This window comes from Giraffa tippelskirchi, chromosome 6 (assembly GCF_054371585.1).
Source record: "Giraffa tippelskirchi isolate mGirTip1 chromosome 6, T2T-mGirTip1v1.2.pri, whole genome shotgun sequence".
Lineage (NCBI taxonomy): Eukaryota > Metazoa > Chordata > Mammalia > Artiodactyla > Giraffidae > Giraffa > Giraffa tippelskirchi.
This window is the reverse complement of record NC_137280.1, coordinates 82,545,274-82,562,385: the sequence shown is the minus strand read 5'-3', so window position 1 is coordinate 82,562,385 and position 17,112 is coordinate 82,545,274. Positions and strand designations below refer to the sequence as shown.

The following is a 17,112-nucleotide window of genomic DNA, read 5'->3' as shown; positions in this document are numbered from 1 at the left end:
CCCGGAGCCTCCCCCCTGACCGGGGCCCTTGGGGCCTGTTGCTCTGTCCTGTCGCAGGCGGGGCCCTCGCATTTGTCAGCCCGAGCCTGGCGGTGCATAAGACCTCCTCAGCCGTGGACCGCCAGCGGGAGTACCTCCTGGACATGATCCCGCCCCGCTCCATCCCCCAGTCAGCCACGTGGAAATAGTGCAAGCCAGGCCCAGTGGAGAACAGGCTCCCTCCTCCCTCCCACCTGGCCCCACCACCCTCCGCTCGGGAAGACACCCTGCGCCCCAAGAGGGCAAGCGCGCGCAGGCCACGCTGCAGAAGTGAGAGCTCCAGTCTCGGCTACAAAGTCTCGTCGCGTCACGGAGGGACCGCTTCACAGGTGGACCAGGATTCATACTGGGGGACCTTTCCCATGGGCTTCCTTCCTTTCTTTGCCTTTAGTTTGCCCAACACCAGCAGAAAAGCGGACCTCGGGGGTCGGCTCTGCTCCTGGCCCTCCCTTCAGCCCCTGGCAGGGCTCGTGGATGGCGCACCCTAGACACTGTGACATGCTCGGGCAGTGGCGCCCGGCGCTGCAGAAGTTGAGCGGAGCATTGTTTTGTTTTGCTTTGCCCCCGTCTTAGCCTCCTAATCTCTGACTGCCTTTCTTCATGGCAATCCCTAGGTTGACAGATTTTTTAAAATCACCTCACGATGATGGAGTTTAATGTAAACTGTGCAGACCCAGGGTTCCCTGCCAAGCACGACCCCAGTGCCCTGGAGGGTGGGCCGCTGACCCCCCAGCCCTTGCTCCAGCAGAAGGCCTCTGCTGCTGCTCATCCCGGAGACACCCTCTGACCTTCCACACTTAAGCAGAAGAACAAACTGCAACCCAGACCCAGCCAGAGAGCCTGGGGCCCTGGAAGCCGAGTGCTGCCACCTGAGCATGGAGGGGAGTCGGCAGCCACACCCAGAGCCGGAGCAGGAAGTCAGAGGGGCCGGCTGTTGTGTTTTTTGCTGTTGTAGTGATTTATTTTATTAAATTTTTTCCTTTTCTTTTCCTACTTATTTTGATGGACAGCATCCTAAGCCCTGGCCTGTGCTCCTGTCAGGTGTGTCCGCGTGGGGAGGCACCCCCACACCCCCCAGACTTCAGGGTTTATGTTTGGGTCTAGTTTAGAACCTTCCCTTAAAAAGCAGGGCCATGCTGCCAGGGTTTGTCTTCAGACTTTTTTTTTTTTTTTAATCCTCTAGCGTCTACAGAAATGTCTTACAAAGGATCAGGTCTGCTCTTAGTTGTGTTTGTTTTGTTCTCTCCCATTCCTTAAAAATCAGTCCATGAGGAAAGGTAGAAGCTGTTGTGTGTGTGCTGCACATGGGCCAGCTCTGTGCAGGTGTGAGGGTGTCACATGTGCATGCACACACGTGTAGAGATGGGGTACGCTGCTCCTCACTTCAGCCCCAGCCCTGGTTTTCCTGTCCATGCAGTTAGGGACTTAATTTAAAATTCTTATTTTGTAGGGCCACCTTCCTCAAATACACTGCTGCACCGTTCTAATAAAGGCTCATTTAACCCCCCTTCATGTTGTGTGAATATCAGTGTTTAGAAGACATTTTTGACATGCAATAGAAGACCTAGTTTTGCAAAGCGTTTGGATTTTTTGTTGTCTAAAGCCCTAAATTTCTCATTGATTTTTGTTTTGAGTGCATAGTGAAGGTGGCCTGAAGGAGGGGAGGGCTGGAGAAGGGTGGCTTTCATTCCAAGATCCAGGGATTTGGGGAAAAGGGGAAATTGACCTTTTGGGGGAGGGGGGAGTGGGAAAGGGTGTGTTTTTACACCAAAAATTCAAGAGTATGCAAGCATTTCTATTCCTCGCATTTTTCTGTGTGCCTGGCAAATAAATACCTGTCTTATACTACTCTGAGCTGTTAGCTCTCTCTGTTCGATGACACGGGCCAAAATTCCCAAATCCTACAAGAAGGAATGCCCAGCTGGCCGACCGGGCAAACTGACCTCAGTTCTATGCAGCAGCTCAGACGTCTCGGCCAGGGTCACCTCTGCACTGGGGGGTGCCCGGGGTTGCTGCACCCCCACGGGGGTTGACCGGGTCTGTGACTCGGGCTCAAAACCAAGCCACTCACATTGGCCCCGAATCCTCTCCCCATCAACTCTTCACCATGCTCAGGAACCACCTCTCCTCACCTCATCTGGCCAGACTTCTCCAGGCTACTGACTAGACCTTGTGAGCTGAGTACAGACCAGCCGCCACAGGCAGAGGATGCGGTGGCTGGGCCCTGACCCGTTCTCTGCCTCCTCCAGCCCAGCATTTGCAGGAACATTCCCATGGGTAGGACTTACTGTGACATAAATGTAGCTTTTTTAAAAGGGATCAAGAAAAGGATCCTGAAGGTGAGATGCCTTAATCTTGATTCATTTACCCTGTCTCAAAACTTCTATCCCCCTTTGCATCATCACTCCTGTAAGCCTCAAGTGCATGGTTCTGTGCTGAAATTTATAATGTTATGAAGAAAGGGCATTAAATATCTTTCAAGTATGGGAAGGATATTAACATTAAAGGTATTCTCCCAGCCCCAAAGCCCACACCTCAAAATGGGCCATGGTTCTGGGAGTCTGTAGGCTGAGAGGATCTGGTTCCCAGGAGAACCAGAGAACGTGGGAGCCCCCAGTCCCAAATGACAATTGTAACTGCCCAGTAATCTGCGACAGGAACCCCCAGTGGCAACTGGAAATGATTCAGAACGTCGGCTGTTACGTGGACTGGGGTGCAGGGCTCACCAGGCTTGCTTCCCCATCTGAAATGGCTGTGCCATGTGGGTGCTCGCACAGGTAACTGTGTCCACTCAGAGCTGCCTATGGCCATTCTGACTGTTGTGGAGACCCTAGTCCTCAGTGTCCCATGTGTATCTGTTGGGACCCACACCTTTGACAAGGTCAAGAGTGACTGCTCCGGGAGGCAGGGGTAGGGGTGGGTGGGCAGCTATGGTCTGGAAGCAAGAGGTCACTCTGGTGCAGAAGTAATGAAAGTGTCGACAGGACACCCCTGCATGGCTCCTGAGTGGCCCACAAGTCACTCCTGTGGATGGAGAGACATGGGGAGGAGTTTTCTATATAAAGAATACACTCATCACAGGGGTGTGAATAATGGAAAAGATGGTCCTTGCTGCTCTGCCATAGGATTTTTCTTTGATGCCTAGTTATGCTGCACATGGCGTTTGCCTAAAGAAGTTGGACTGAGTTTTTTTTAAAGGACAGCGAAACTTTTACAATCCTTAAAGAATAATAGTCACACCAGTGTAGGGTATTTGGGAAGTGGTTTGTTTTGATTGGGGGGAGGAGGTTGTCACTTGTATTTATTGTGACTCTAATTCTTTGATGATAATGTTAAAAAACAAAGTGCCCACCAAACCGGCATAGAAGTTCTAATAAAGACGCTGGAATCAATGGCTATACATTGTGTCATGAAGTTTTAGAATCTGAAGGACAATAAAGAAATGGATGATGTGTTGGCTGTATTTTTGTTTTTGACTGCTCGGCCTTGGTATCCTGCATTGTTTTCCTCCCAGCTTTGGGGCAGCTTGGAGACTTGGGATGGCAGGGTGATCCTTTCTTAACAGGTAAGCAAAGGACCGGACACTTGTTTCTTGGGCTTCTTTCAGATCTCACTTGCCATGGGGATTTAGTCTTCCTCAACTGGGTGCTTCAGTTGAATGGCTCAGTCGTGTCTGACTCTACGACCCCATGGACTGCAGCATGCCAGGTTTCCCTGTCCATTGCGGTCTCGGATGCAACTGAGCGACTGAACAGAGCAGAATGGAACTGGATGCTGGGGCTTCCCAGGTGGCACTAGTGGTAAAGAACCCATCTACCAGTGCAGGAGGCATAAGAAACGCGGATTCGATCCCTGGGTGAGGAAAGTCCCCTGGAGGAAGGCATGGCAACCCACTGCAGTATTCTTTCCTGGAGAATCCCATGGACAGAGAGCCTAGCGGGCTATATGGTCCATTGGGTTTCAAGGAGTCAGACATGATTTTGCACGCAAGCTTGCACCCAGCTGGTTGCTACAGCCTTACCTCTGGGTGGCGCTTTGTGGCCTGTTTACCCACAGGGCCAGGGGAGTGTATGCGGTGAGAATGCAGTGAATCTGCCCTTTAGCTTGGGTTCTAGCCATCAGCAACCTCCATCCCAGACTGGTGGGCTGTTCTGGCTCAGCATTGGGTGTCTGCTGCAGGACGGTGATGGTGCAGTGTGGGAGCCACCTGGCTGGCTTTGAATTGAACAATTTCTGGTGCAAATTGTTTTTAGAGGTTGACACACTGTTTCAAAGTTTTACTCACAAAATGAAACCTAGGAGCACTTTGAATTCCAATATGCATAAAATGTCACCTTGTTTTCCTAGATGCTTTTGTTCATTTATTTATTGCTGCCGCTTGTTATTGGAGCATCTCTACCTCCAGCCTGGGGTCTGACTTCCCTCCCCTGCGGCCATGGCCAGCCTGGTCTCACCTGGGCAAGGCACAGAACTGGTAGAAGACACTACTGAAGTTAAGCCTGTCCACCTGTGACACGTGCTGATTGGCACCTACACACACTGTCACTGACTGAGAGAAGCCCACTGTTGGGGTTCCACAGTCCCCTCTTCAAGTGAGTCTGCTGGATCAGGCACCCAGGCTCCTCAGTGGAGGGAGGGCAAGTCTTAAGCATCTTCCCCAGATAACAGATGGGACACCAGCCTGGTCCCTGAGACCCTGTCCCCTCTTAACTGAGTCATGGGTGTGGCCATGAGGGGAAGGACCCCCAGGACAGTAATCAGAGGGCACAAAAAGGTATGTGCCACGCCCCAGTCATTGGGACCACACATTGTGAGGGGTGTGAGGAGGGAAAGAATGGGGCCTCATGAGAGGTGACCTTTTGAGGCCAAGTCTTGCTTGAAGGGAAGGGAAAAGCACTGGGAGTGGTGTCAGCCTTTGCAAATGCTCAGAGGTGAGACCAAGCAAGGCAGGTTGAGGACAGAGGAGATCAGTGTGACTGGATCTTGGGGGCAAGGGGAAAGGATGTGGGTTTTTTCCTGAGGGAGCAAGACATTGCCCTCTTCTCACCCCGTCTTGCTCTGTAAAATGAGGCGGTTGGGACCACACCCTATTTGAAGGGAGTGGAGGGAAAGCTGGCACATAATCCCCAAGGCACCTGAGAGCCATGGAGGGTGAGGGAGCAGGGGTGGGTATGGTCAGACCCAGAAACTGACCACTATACTCAGGGACTTGGGCGCTGGTGGAGGCAGATAGGATAAGCACCTAGGGAGCTGTTTCCCATACACCCAAATGGCAATAGCCACTGTCACTAAACTCAGTAACCTCATCACAAGCAAACTAACCCCCAACCTTCCCCAGACCCTGTGGGGTCCCTCTCCAGACACCAGACACCAGACACATACCCCTTTTACCTCTCTACCTCCTTTCCCTCTCCATTCCAGCTACAGGAGTTCCTAGCATTACTTAAACACACCAGCTCCATCCTCTCTTGGGAACACTCCTGTTGTTTCCAGTGTTTGATTCCTTCCCTTCAGTCCCTCCTTGCTCACCCCCACCTGGCATTTAGCACAACTTAACAATTATTTTATCTCCATGCCATTCTTCTACTTGCCACTTGCTCCTTCGCTGGGAGCACGGATGGATCCAAGCCACTTGGCTGTGTCCCAGTGCCTTGCACACGGCAGATGCTCAAAAAATGCCTGAATGAACAGGGCATGAATGAAAGCCCGAGTGGGACGAGGTACAGGAGGGAGGGGACATGTGTATACCTATGGTCGATTCACGTTGGTGAGGGACATGAAAACCATCACAATATTGTAAAGTAACTGTTCTACAATTAAAAAAGCATGAACCCGGCAGACTCCTTTGCCTCACCGAGGAAGGGGCCAAACACTAAGGAGAGCTTCCACTACTTCCCCACCCCACTTCAGACATATCTGGGTGCCAATCCTGGCTGTTCTTGGGCAAGTGATACCTGTGCGGGCCTCAATTTCCTCTTTTGTAAACGCTGTTTCTGTCAGGACAGACGCCCCCCGTCCCTTGCTGTCCCATCCTTAAACACCAGAAAGGTGCTGGGGTCCTTGCTCCCCAATCCAGCACCTCCATTCCCAGGGCTATTACGTTTCTGAGGAGGACACAAAGGCCCCTTCGGGTCTGCCCAGGATGGGGAGCCCGAAAGGTCTCTGTTCGAATCCTCCTAGCCCCCTTTTCAGACCTGGAGCAAGAACCTCCACAAGTCTCTCTAAAATGGGGTGCCGGTGCCTGCCTTTCCCCGGGGAGTGATACGCTCCCCACTGCTCCATAAAAGGGGGCCATTGCTAGAGCTAGGTGCGAGAAAGAGGGAGTTTATTGCAAGTTCCAAGGAGGGCAGCGCCTGGAGCGCGCCTTCCCTAACCGGTATGCGAAGCTGGCTGTGGATGGGCGCCCTCCGCGCGCGTCCGTTCCCCACCAGCTTCTCCAAGCAGCCACCGCCCACCGCGTAGCGGTCGCTCACCCTGCACCGGTGCAACGTTTGTCTCCTCTCATCTGGCCCCCTCCTGGGGCCTTCTCGCCGGGAACCGAGGGAGCGCATGCGCCCTCCTGCTCTTGGGATCGTGTTGGAGTAGTTGAATTCCAAACAGGGGCGACTGCTGCCCCCGGCGTCGAAGAAGTAGGGAAGGGGGAAGGGCGCGTGCACAGCGGTGCGCGGAGGCTTCGCGGAACTACGGCAGCGCGCTTCTTGCGCGTGCCCTGCGCTTGCGCAATGCTCTGGGCAGCGGGAACGGTGGGAACCCCGGCTTCTAGCCGGAGTCCCCCGCACGCAGCCAGCCGTTGCGCGCTACTTGGCCCGCGGAGGGCCTGGCCGACGGACTGAACTGCAGCAACTCGGCTATTAGTGCTTTGCAGCGCTCTGACAGGTCGAGGCCGTCGGGGTAGAGAACGCCGCGCTTCTGGCGTCGGGGCAGGCCGGCGATGTCCGAGTCGTCGAAGGGCATACACCCGGTGACCATGACGTAGAGCACGACGCCCAGGCTCCATACGTCGTACTTCTTGGGGTCGTAGGGGATGCCCAGGAGTACCTCGGGCGACGCGTAGGCGGCAGAGCCGCAGTAGGTGGTGCTCAGATCAGGGTATCCGTGAGCTTGACGGCCGAAACCGAAGTCGGTGAGCTTGACGCGGCGCTCATCAGGGCTCAGCAGCACGTTTTCGCACTTGAGGTCGCGGTGCACCAGGTGGTGGTCGTGTAGGTAGCGCACGGCACCGGCGATCTGCGCGAAGAGGTCGCGAGCCTGCCCCCCGGGGATGCGCCCGTTTCGCTGCACTGCCTGCAGTAGGTCGGTGGCGGCCGCCTCCATCACGATGTACAACTTCCCATTGCACACCTCGATGAATTCGAAGACGTGCACGATGTGTGGGTGCCGCACGCCCCGAAGGATGGACAGCTCGCGTGGCAGGAACTTGTTGACAAAGTCGGGCGGCGCGCGCCGCCGGTCCACCACCTTGATGGCCACCGTGCCCTTGTATTTCTTGGATGTGGCCACCTTTACCTTGGAGTAACTGCCCTCTCCTATCGTGCGGCCCAGCTTATAGCCGAGTTCGCTCAGAAGCTTGTCGCCCGACATGGTGGCGCCTGGGGCGCGTGGGGAGCAGGAGGCGGCTGCTGTCGGGGGGCGGCCGGACTCCGATCTCGGGCCTAACCCATGGCGCTTGGCACCTGCACACCCGCACCCCCATGTGCCCACTCCCCGGCCCCCGCCTCCGCGGTGCCTTTTATTGCCCAGGTAACAATTTCTGCCTTGTGAAGTGACAGCGGGCGTCACCCTGCCTCGGGGTGGGGGGTGGGGGCCCTGACCCCGCCTCGTGGTGCTCTCCCCAAGGCCCTACGGCTTTGTGACTCATAATCGCTCTGAATGATCCAGGTCCCGATGAGAGGACACTAGCAAGGCGTCTCGACCGTCACGGGAGTGGAATCCGAGCCTGGGGTTGGGGCGGCTCCTCAGGAGTCCGAATCTGAGCAGCAGCCGTCCCGAACTTCGTGTAATCCAGTCCTAACCCTGAAGAGCCCTGGGCTGCCCGCAGGGGGCCCCAAGGCGGGGGGGGGGGCGGAATGGGACGATACCTGGCTCCCTCGGGAGCCTGGGGTTTCTAACTGGCCTCACACTGCCCCAGAGGGAAGGTGAGTGGGAAGGTCCTTTGGTGCAAGAACTCTGGCGACCAGACGGGCTGCAGGCTTTAACACCGACCGAGCCATGCCTCCATCTAGGAGAAGAGAAAATAAGGACATTTTGGTCGCAGCTGGGGCGCGCAGTCGATCCCAGGCCCCGCTACAGAGCTCTCGTACGAACTGGGTTAGGTGCAGCGGCGCCCTAGGTTTCCCAGTCGGGTCCGAGACCTGCACTGCAGCTTCCGCCACACTCAGCATGGTGTCTATCGCCGTTGCGTAACTTCCTCCTGCGACCGGAAGTGCAAGGTCCTGCAAGCATGGCGGCGTCGAAGGTGAAGCAGGACATGCCTCCCGTGGGGGGCTACGGCCCTATCGACTACAAGCGGAACCTTCCGCGTCGGGGACTGTCGGGTCAGTGTCGCCCTGCGCCGGGGTGTCAGGGTCCGGGCGTTCTAGGCGCCGCGGCGGGGTCGGGACGCCAGGGAGTCTAGCGGGCCAAGGTTTCCCCGGCCATATGACAGGAGGCGGAGCCCTGGGATGCCCCAAAGCTTCAGTACTACCAATAATGAAAACTGCTGCAGTTTGTCGACCGTTTACTAAGCCCTTTGCTTCCTTCTCCTAACAGCCCAGGAGGTCGGTCCCGTTAATTATTTCCATTTTACAATTCATTGATTAAACCGAGAGAGGGCTTCCTCGGTGGTTCAGCGGGTAAAGAATCCACCTGCAATTCAGGAGACACAGGAGGCGCAGGTTCGATCCCTGGGTCAGAAAGATTCCCTGGAGGAGGAAATGACAACCCACTCCAGCATTCTTGCCTGAAAAATCCCATGGACAGAGGAGCCTGGCGGGCTACAGTCCATACGGTCGCAAAGAGTTGGACATGACTGAGCGACTAAGCACAAACTGAAATTAGTTTAGCCTCCGCTGGGAGCCTTCCTGCACGTTCCCGTTTCACAAGTAGGGAGACTGAGACCCGAGAGAGGATGCGACTACCCACAGGGCCACCCAGAGCAAAGCTGGGGCCGAACCTGGAATACCCAGGGAATTTGAAAGAGTTTTTTTTGGGGGGGGGTGGAAAAAAAGTTCTGCGCAGTGGTTCCTCGCTGGTGGCCCCCACCTGCAGGATATCCCAGAAATATGGATTCTTCTATTTGTCAAGGGCTCTAAATAACTTTTTAAAATTTTTTTATTGGGGTCAACACAAAAACATGTAAGAGAAAGTGAAAAACGCCCATACACTGCACCCAAGATTAACAGGAATACAAAGAATATAAACCAAGTTAAGAATGAATATTTTGCTGTAACTCATTGACCTTTACATTTAAAGCGTGTGCATGCTATGCAAATTATGCCTCAATTAAAAAGCAGAAAAAAATTTGTGAGCATGATGTTTAAAAATGTTATAATTAAGACAGAGAAAAGTTAATGTTAGGTTAAAAACTCAAGTCTTCCCTTGCTCCCTACTGGCTTTTTTGTAATTTGGAACAAAGATTGGCAAACTTTTTCCATAAAGAGCCAGGTAAGTATTTTCTGCTTTCTTGGCCAGATAGTCTTTCTCCCCTGTTGCTTTTTTACAACTTTACCAACCTAAAAGTGTGCTTAGCTTGAGGACCATACAAAAACAGTTACAGGTTAGATTTGGAGCACTGGGCACTGAACTCTAGACTCACTCCTAGATTCAACGAATATGTGATCTGTCTCGTCTCTTCTCAAACTCTTAACTTAGCACCCAGGCTAGAATACTCCTCGGGGGTGTGGCATGAGTTCTGTTTATACATGTGTACTTCTGTGACCTGTGTCCAGACCAGGCTGCACAAGAACCCCAGCCCTTGGGTCTCCCTGGGCTTCCCACAGCCAGCATCTCTTTTATTTTGCAGTCCCACATGTGGCCTTTATCCTGTTCCTCTCAGCAGTGCCTGCTGTGTGCCTTAAATACCCCTGCCTGCGCTTGGGTCTCCTACTCTCAGCCCTTTACACCCGCTTCCCCTGTTGCACATACAGACCACCTCAGTCTTTCCTAGCTGCAGAGGGATGAGGAATACAACCCTTTCTGAGGTGTGGTCTCTGTTTATGTACCTGCGTCTAGTTAGTGTATCTCCATTTAGTAACTGTTGAACGCGTCCTTAGTGCTGGGCTCTATCCTGAGGAACTCACACAGCTGAGGAGACAGACACATTGCTTGTAATTTCCCATTGTGGCCAGTGCTGAGGCCCAGGATAACTGGGGCCTTACTGAGCCGGAAAGGGCGAGAGGACCTCTCCGAAAAGGAGTTGCCCAGGTAGAGGGAATAGCAAATGTGGAGGTTGTTCACTCTTATCCTGCACCATGCCCTCATTTCTGTCCTCCAGCCTTATCCACAGCTGCTTTCTTTCCATCAGTCTTGCTCTTGTCCAGGCACCGTGACCCCAAGCTTGGCACCCACTCGCCTTTTCTCTGCCTGGATCACTCACTGCCAGCATGCTACCACGTGCCAGGCTGGCTCAGGCCGCCCTTGATCCACACAGCTACTGAAGTGACTGTTACCCCCACCTTTTCCCCTGGTCTCTCACACCCCGCTCTCCTCTCTCCACAGCCTCCTGCACCAGTGAGTGGCCCATTTTTTCTGCTATCTTTAACATTTTAATTGAGATTCACATGCCATACCATATAATCACCCATTTCATGTGTACAGACCGATTTTTAGTCTATTCCCGTTGTGCAACCATTGGAATGATCTAAATTTACATTTTCATCATCCCAGAAGAAATGCTGTGCTGATTAGCAGTTGCTCCACATTCTCCCCCAGCCCCTGACAGTCACTGATCTGCTTCCTGTCTCTAGGGATTTGCCTCTCATATAAATGGCATAATTAACGATGTGTCTTTATGTCTAACTTTTCTCAGCATTTTTTTTTTTAATTTATATATTTTGTTTATTTATTTTTGGCTGTGCTGGGATTCCACTACTTTGTGGGCTTGTCTCTATTTGCGGCGAGTGGGGGGCCACTCTGGTTGTGGTGCACAGGCTTCTCACTGCGATGTTTTCTCTTGTTGCGGAGCATGGATTCTAGGGTGTGTGGGCTCAGTAGTTGCAGCACATGTGCTCGGTAGTTGTGGCTGATGGGCTCTAGGGCACACACTCAGTAGTTGGGCAGGGGCTTAGTCGCTCCGCGACATGTGGACTCTTCCCGGATCAGGGATGGAATCAGTGTCTCCTGTGTTGGCAGGCAGAGTCTTAACCACTGGACAACCAGGGAGGTCCTCTCAGCACATTTTAATGTATACATTGTAGTATGCTTCAGTGCTTCCTTCTTTATTATGGCTGGACGTTTCGTGTGTCTGTTTACTATTCGATGGACATTTGAATTGTTCCATCTTCTGGCTGTTATGAACAGTGCTGCTGTGAACATTCTTGTATGGGTTTCTGTGTGAACATATGTTTCCTTTCTCTTAGGTGAAGTGGGGTTGCTTGGTCACATGGTAACTCCACATTTAACATCTTGAGGAACTGCCAAACTGTTTTCCAGATTGGCTATACCAAATTACGTTCCCACCTGCAGTATATGGGCATTCCCATTTCTCTGCGTCTGGACAACACTAATTGTTTTCCGTTAAAAAAAATTTTAGCCATCCTAGTGGGTGTGAGGTGGTATCTACTGTGGTTTTGATTTGCATTTCCCTAGGGACTAAGGATGGTGAGCACCTTTTCATGTGTTTCCTGGCTATTTGTGTAGCTTTCTTGAAGAAATATCTATTCAGACCCTTGACACATTTTTAAATTAGGTGGTTAGTCTTTTTGTTATTGAATTTTAAAGAGTTCTTTATATATTTTGGATACCATTCCCTTATCAGATACATGATTTGCAAATACTTCCATTCGGTGGGTTGTCTTGTCAGCTTGTTGATAGTGTCATTTGCAACACAAAAGTTTTACATTTCAACAGTGTCCAATTCATCTATTTTTTCTCTTGTCACTTGTGTGGCCAGTGTCTAATCTAAGAAATCATTGCCTTATCCTAGGTCGCAGAATGACTTTGCTGTTTTCTAAGAGTTTTATAGTTTTAGCTCTTACATTGAGGTCTTTGATCCATTTTGAGTTAATTTTTGTGTGTGGAGGGAGAGAGATGCACACTTTATTCTTTTGCATGTGGCTACCCAGTTGTCCAGTTTGCTGAAAAGACTGTTCTTTCCCCATTGAATTATCTTGGCACCCTTGTCCAAAATCAATTGACCATAAATGTGAGGGTTTATTTCTGGACTCTCAGCTCTGTTCCATCGATGTACATGTCTGTCCTTATGCCAGTGCACACTGTCTTGTACACACAGCTGCGTGGTAAGTTTGAAGAGTCTTCCAACTTTGTTCTTTTCCAGAACTATCTCAGCTGTTCTGGGGCCTTGCATTTCCGCATGAATTTTCTGATCTGCTTGCAAATTTCTGTGGGACTGGGGGGAAGAAGGGATTCTGATGGGAACTGGGTTGGATCTGTACCTCAGTTTGGAGACTGCTGTCCTCTGAACAATGTTGAATTGTGATCCATGAACACAGGATGCATTTCTGTTTATTCAGGTCATCTTTACACGTGGCCTGCACCCTTTTCTGGATATGCCCTCCCCCTGCCGCCCCACTGTCATCTCCTACCAGATGAGGCGCAGACACCCCTCTGAGGGCCTGGGGCCTCAGCCTCACCGCTGTCAGTGAGGACTAGATGAGTTATAGGAGAGGTCACCTCACCTTGTTGTTGCTTAGTCCCTCCGTCGTGTCTGACTCTTTTGTGACCCCACAGACTGCCAGGCTTCTCTGTCCATGGGATTCTCCAGGCAAGAACACTGGAATAGATTGCCATATCCTCCTCTAGCACCTTACCTTGGTCTTGGAATTTATCTTACAGATGGACCCACACATGGGCGCCCAGTGTTGGGGGTAAGAGGCCCTTACAAGGACAGTCTAGGTCTGTTCTCTGGGGCTGGGTTAGAAGGAGAAACCCCTGAGCCTCTCTGCAGAGGATGGGCGGCTTTGATGAAACACTTATCACCCAGCAGAGAGAATGCTGAGTGCCCAGCGCGGGTGGTCAGCCATTGTGTAAGAGCCACAGGTGCACTGAGAGCTGGTCCTGGGCACTTGGGTCTCTCTGGAGAGGTCCTGCTTCCTGGTTCCTGAGTGCAGGAACCAGGGTGCCCTCACTACCTCGTCCGCCATAACTTCGGAATGTCTTGCCTTGAGCTTGTGTTTTAACAGGTTGAATTAAAAGGAGTAAAAAATTAAGCCAGTTTCTTATTTATCTCCGGGTCCAACAGAGGTGCCAGATGAGTCTTGTGCTAAGCCAAACTAAAGGAGAAAGGGCCCACACTTTGTCCCCCCCACAAGGCCCAGGGAGTGGCTTTACCCACCATTTGCTGGCCCTTTACTGGGTGTTACATGAGGCTCAGTCTGGCTGAGCTTGTGAGCTCATCCCAACAACCACGAGTTCCATCCAGAGGAGAGACCAAGGCTGGAAAGACAAGGGGGCATGGGACGAGCCAGCCCCAACCAGGCCCAAGGCATCCAGACCTCCCTGAAGACCCCAGCAGGCCCACAGCCTGTCAGTCAGAATTACAGCACAGGTGCCCCCAGGGGCTCAGTAAATATTCATTTCAGCCTCTGTCTCCTGGGGTCCCAGGAAGGGAGCTCAATCCCACGGGGCTGGGAGGCAGCAGTACCCTGGGAGCCCAGGGGGTGGCCGGGTGGCCCCTGCAGGGCACTGCCTGCCCCCGCAGCCCCATCCAGCCCCTTGTGGGCAGTACCTGGGGAGGTGGCCCTGGCAGCCGGGCCCTCCGTGGAGCCAGGACCCAGCGTGGACACCGTCCTTCACCACAGGGACCAGCTGGCTGAAGGAACTCAAAACAGCCTTCCAGTCAGTGGCGGGGCTGAGGCCACCCAGCCATAAACGGTTAGACTGTCAGGCTCTCCCATGGTCTCCACCCAGCCTGCGCCTTCCGGGAAGCCTGGCGTGGGGCTGAGGTTGGCAGCCGCAGCAGCCTTGCAGCCTGGTGTCCCCTGCCCACAGAGTGGGTGATTGGGGTGAAGCGTGGTCTACAGTTGCAGGGGAGGGGGTGTCAACGGGAGGGGCGGGTGGACTCTACACAGAGACAAAACAAGTAGTCTAAAACAGGTGTTAGAAACAGCCCTGGCTGTCTGGGAGGGGCTCCATGAGGGCTTTCGCCTGCTCCTTCATTCCTGTTTCTGGAGTACTTGCCGTGAGTGGGTTGTGGTTAGGAGAAGAAGGGTCAAGGTGGCCTGTCCCTCGGGCAGGTGCTGAGCGGTGCCCTCTCCCTGCAGGCTACAGCATGTTCGCCGTGGGCATTGGGGCCTTGCTCTTCGGGTACTGGAGCATGATGAGGTGGAACCGCGAGCGCAGGTAGGCCCCGCACTGGAGAGGCGGGTGGGGACTTATGCCGTGGACTCGGGGCTCCTCAAGGCCCCCATCAGCACCTCGGGGAGCACAGGACCTGAGCCAGCGAGTCTATTTCTGGGCTTTACCTTCAAGGCATGACTGACTAGTAAGTAAGAAGCTTGCCTCTGGGTGTTCACTAGGTACCCTCGAGCTCCACCTCCAGGTACCCCAAGGTCCGGTTTGCATAGCCCATCAGGCAGAGGCAGAGGGACAGGCCCTGTCCCTCAGGGGGTGTTTGTCAGTGGTGCTCAGGCAATGATGATACCAGGGCTTCTAAGGCAGATCATACAAGACAATGGCCAGGCCAGCCACACAGGCCTGAGGGTCCCAGTCTGCCGTGGCCTTGGCTTGGACTCTGGCTGCCTCCGAGTTTGCTCAGCACTCTGTCAGATGGCTCCTCCTCACTGGCTCCCAACCAGCCGGTCCCCCCACCCTCTCCCACTCTGTGTCCTCAGCACTCACTTTGGCCTTGCTCACCCCTGTACGAGGGCAGTGCTGGAGAAGGTCCAGCATGTGGAGGGCACTCCGCTTTGTTTAGTGAACTCAGGAGCACCTGGTGGGTGCTGGACACTAGGCCCGCACACTGGACAGGCAAGACCAGGCCCAGTCTCCCGGGGGGCACTGAGGTAGTCATGGTATGTGACTGGTGAGGACAGCAGCCCCAGTCCCTGGGCCCTGAGGGGGTTGAGGTGGAGGCGGAAGTTCCCTCGGACCTTTCCCTGTGCTGCTGTGACATTCGTGGTGATGGGGGGACAGGGTCAGGGGCCACTCCCTGAGCTGCATCACTGGCACCGCTCTCCCCACTCCCCCTGGCAGACAGGGCTGGTGAGTTAGAGATGCCGAAAAGCAGGGAAAAGAAAGAAACTGCTCATGATACTCACCCCCTCACCCCATGGTTATTTTGAGATGAAAAGGATGTGGTTTTGTAAGGCCCAGAACCTCATGATGAATGTTCCCCCCAGTTCACTGCAATCATCAGGCCTGGGCTATTTTTAGGATTAAAAAAAAAGTTTTGAACTGAAAAGAAAGTGTGAAGCCAGCAGTCCTGTGGACTGATGCCGCCTCTGCCAGCTGCGTTTCCCCACATCCCCCACACCCATTGCAGGCTGCTGGTGGGCTGAGCCCACTTTCCCCCTTGCTTGCCTCTGCCTCTCCCCCATGCCCCGTTCCAGGGTAATGCATGTCCAAGGGCCGCATCATCTGCCTCCATCCCACCGTGGACTGATCTAAGTGTCGGTTTTGGGGTTTCACAGGCGTCTACAGATCGAGGACTTCGAGGCCCGCATCGCGCTGATGCCTCTGTTGCAGGCAGAGAAGGACCGGAGGTAGGGTGCTGGGGTCAGGAGGTCACAGGTCAGAGTGCCCCAGCCTGCACCGTGGGACAAGGCCAGAATGCACATGGGGATCAACAGCCATGACCTTGTACTCCAGGGGCTGCCATTGTCCTTGGAGAGGGCCCCATACTTGACTTGCAAGAGAGACCCAAGAGGGAGAATGAATGTTTCTGAAGGAGGGGGTTTTGGCATCGGAGGGCTGCAAGAGTTTGCCAGGCGGAGGGAAGTAAAGCAGAGAGAGCAGCGTGTGTGCGGGGCTGAAAGCCATGGGAGGTGATGGGGAGCTGGAGGAGGGGCAGGTCTGGCAGGTTTGTTACGCAGGGGCCTCTGGGAGGGATCAGCTCTGTCCCCCACCTCCCACCTTGTCTCCCTGCAGGGTTCTCCAGATGCTTCGGGAGAACTTGGAGGAGGAGGCAACTATCATGAAGGACGTGCCGGGCTGGAAGGTGGGTCTTCAACACCACAGAGTCTAGGCCACTGCAGAAACGCAGCCTCCCACAGAAAACCTGGGGCTTTAGGGGAGTGAGTGCCAGGTGCCAGAAGTGGAAGGCCGTTCTGGGTAGAGGCACAGGGGCTGCCAGGCCAGGTGGGGTCCCAGCAGGCTCATGGGACCCACCAATACCCCTCCATCCCCACAGGTGGGTGAGTCCGTGTTCCACACCACGCGCTGGGTGACTCCCATGATGGGCGAGCTCTACGGGCTGCGCATGAAGGAGGAGATTCTCAACGCCACCTATGGGTTCATATGGTACACGTAGGGCCTGTGCCCCAGAAACTGCTGGACCCGCGTCCCCTCCCCACCGGGAGAGAATAAACGCTTTGGAGACTGGCCTGCTTGTGTCCCAGGGACTGAGTGATTGGGGGTTGGGGGGGTGTCAGAGGAGGTGTGGGGACTAAGCAGAAGATGCCAATGGGATGGCCCCTGGATCGCCCTGCAGCGTCGGCTGCCAAATGTGCTTGGACTTTTTCCTGCCTTTGGTGAAACCCTGCTTGTCAGCAGCCAGCCTCTTCAGACTGGGGGTCTTCTCCACTGGGGTACCTGCTGGGTGGATAGGCGACCTGTGTCGGAGTGTACCAGGCTGGAGAGGGGCGCAGCAGAGGCAGGTCCACCTGCATCCAGGCCAGGAACCCATAGCGGGGGTAAGGAGCCCGTCGCTGTCCCTCCAGACTTTGTTTCCGTGCCGGTATTTGGAACTTTGAGATTCCC

The 17,112-nt window shown here is 54.0% G+C and overlaps 3 protein-coding genes across 24 annotated transcripts in view; 2 read left to right on the top strand and 1 right to left on the bottom strand.

Moving 5' to 3' along the window:
* The window catches only part of GATAD2A (GATA zinc finger domain containing 2A), a 94,434-nt gene extending 92,547 nt beyond the window's left edge, over positions 1-1,887 (top strand). For all 20 annotated transcript variants that reach the window (XM_081496113.1, XM_081496099.1, XM_081496110.1 and 17 more), the window contains one exon: positions 58-1,887. In XM_081496113.1, the coding sequence (XP_081352239.1) occupies positions 58-188 (131 nt within the window). In that variant the 3' untranslated portion in view covers positions 189-1,887. The remainder of the gene's footprint in view (positions 1-57) is intronic.
* Positions 1,888-6,347: 4,460 nt separating this feature from the next.
* TSSK6 (testis specific serine kinase 6) lies at positions 6,348-7,745 on the bottom strand. The gene has a single exon (XM_081496118.1). It carries the CDS (start codon positions 7,618-7,620, stop codon positions 6,799-6,801), a length of 822 nt encoding a protein of 273 aa, XP_081352244.1. The 5' UTR covers positions 7,621-7,745; the 3' UTR covers positions 6,348-6,798.
* Positions 7,746-7,960: 215 nt separating this feature from the next.
* On the top strand, positions 7,961-16,736 carry NDUFA13 (NADH:ubiquinone oxidoreductase subunit A13). Of its 3 annotated transcripts, none has more exons than XM_081496121.1 (6): positions 7,961-8,035; positions 8,262-8,573; positions 14,457-14,535; positions 15,825-15,896; positions 16,282-16,351; positions 16,544-16,736. In XM_081496121.1, the coding sequence occupies exons 2-6, from the start codon at positions 8,480-8,482 to the stop codon at positions 16,661-16,663; spliced, it is 435 nt and encodes a 144-aa protein (XP_081352247.1). In that variant the 5' UTR covers positions 7,961-8,035; positions 8,262-8,479; the 3' UTR covers positions 16,664-16,736. The 3 variants fall into 3 exon arrangements, with proteins under 3 accessions (XP_081352247.1, XP_081352246.1, XP_081352245.1); XM_081496120.1 differs by having other exon boundaries at positions 7,961-8,174; positions 8,352-8,573; XM_081496119.1 differs by having other exon boundaries at positions 7,961-8,174.
* The last annotated feature ends 376 nt before the right edge of the window (positions 16,737-17,112 follow it).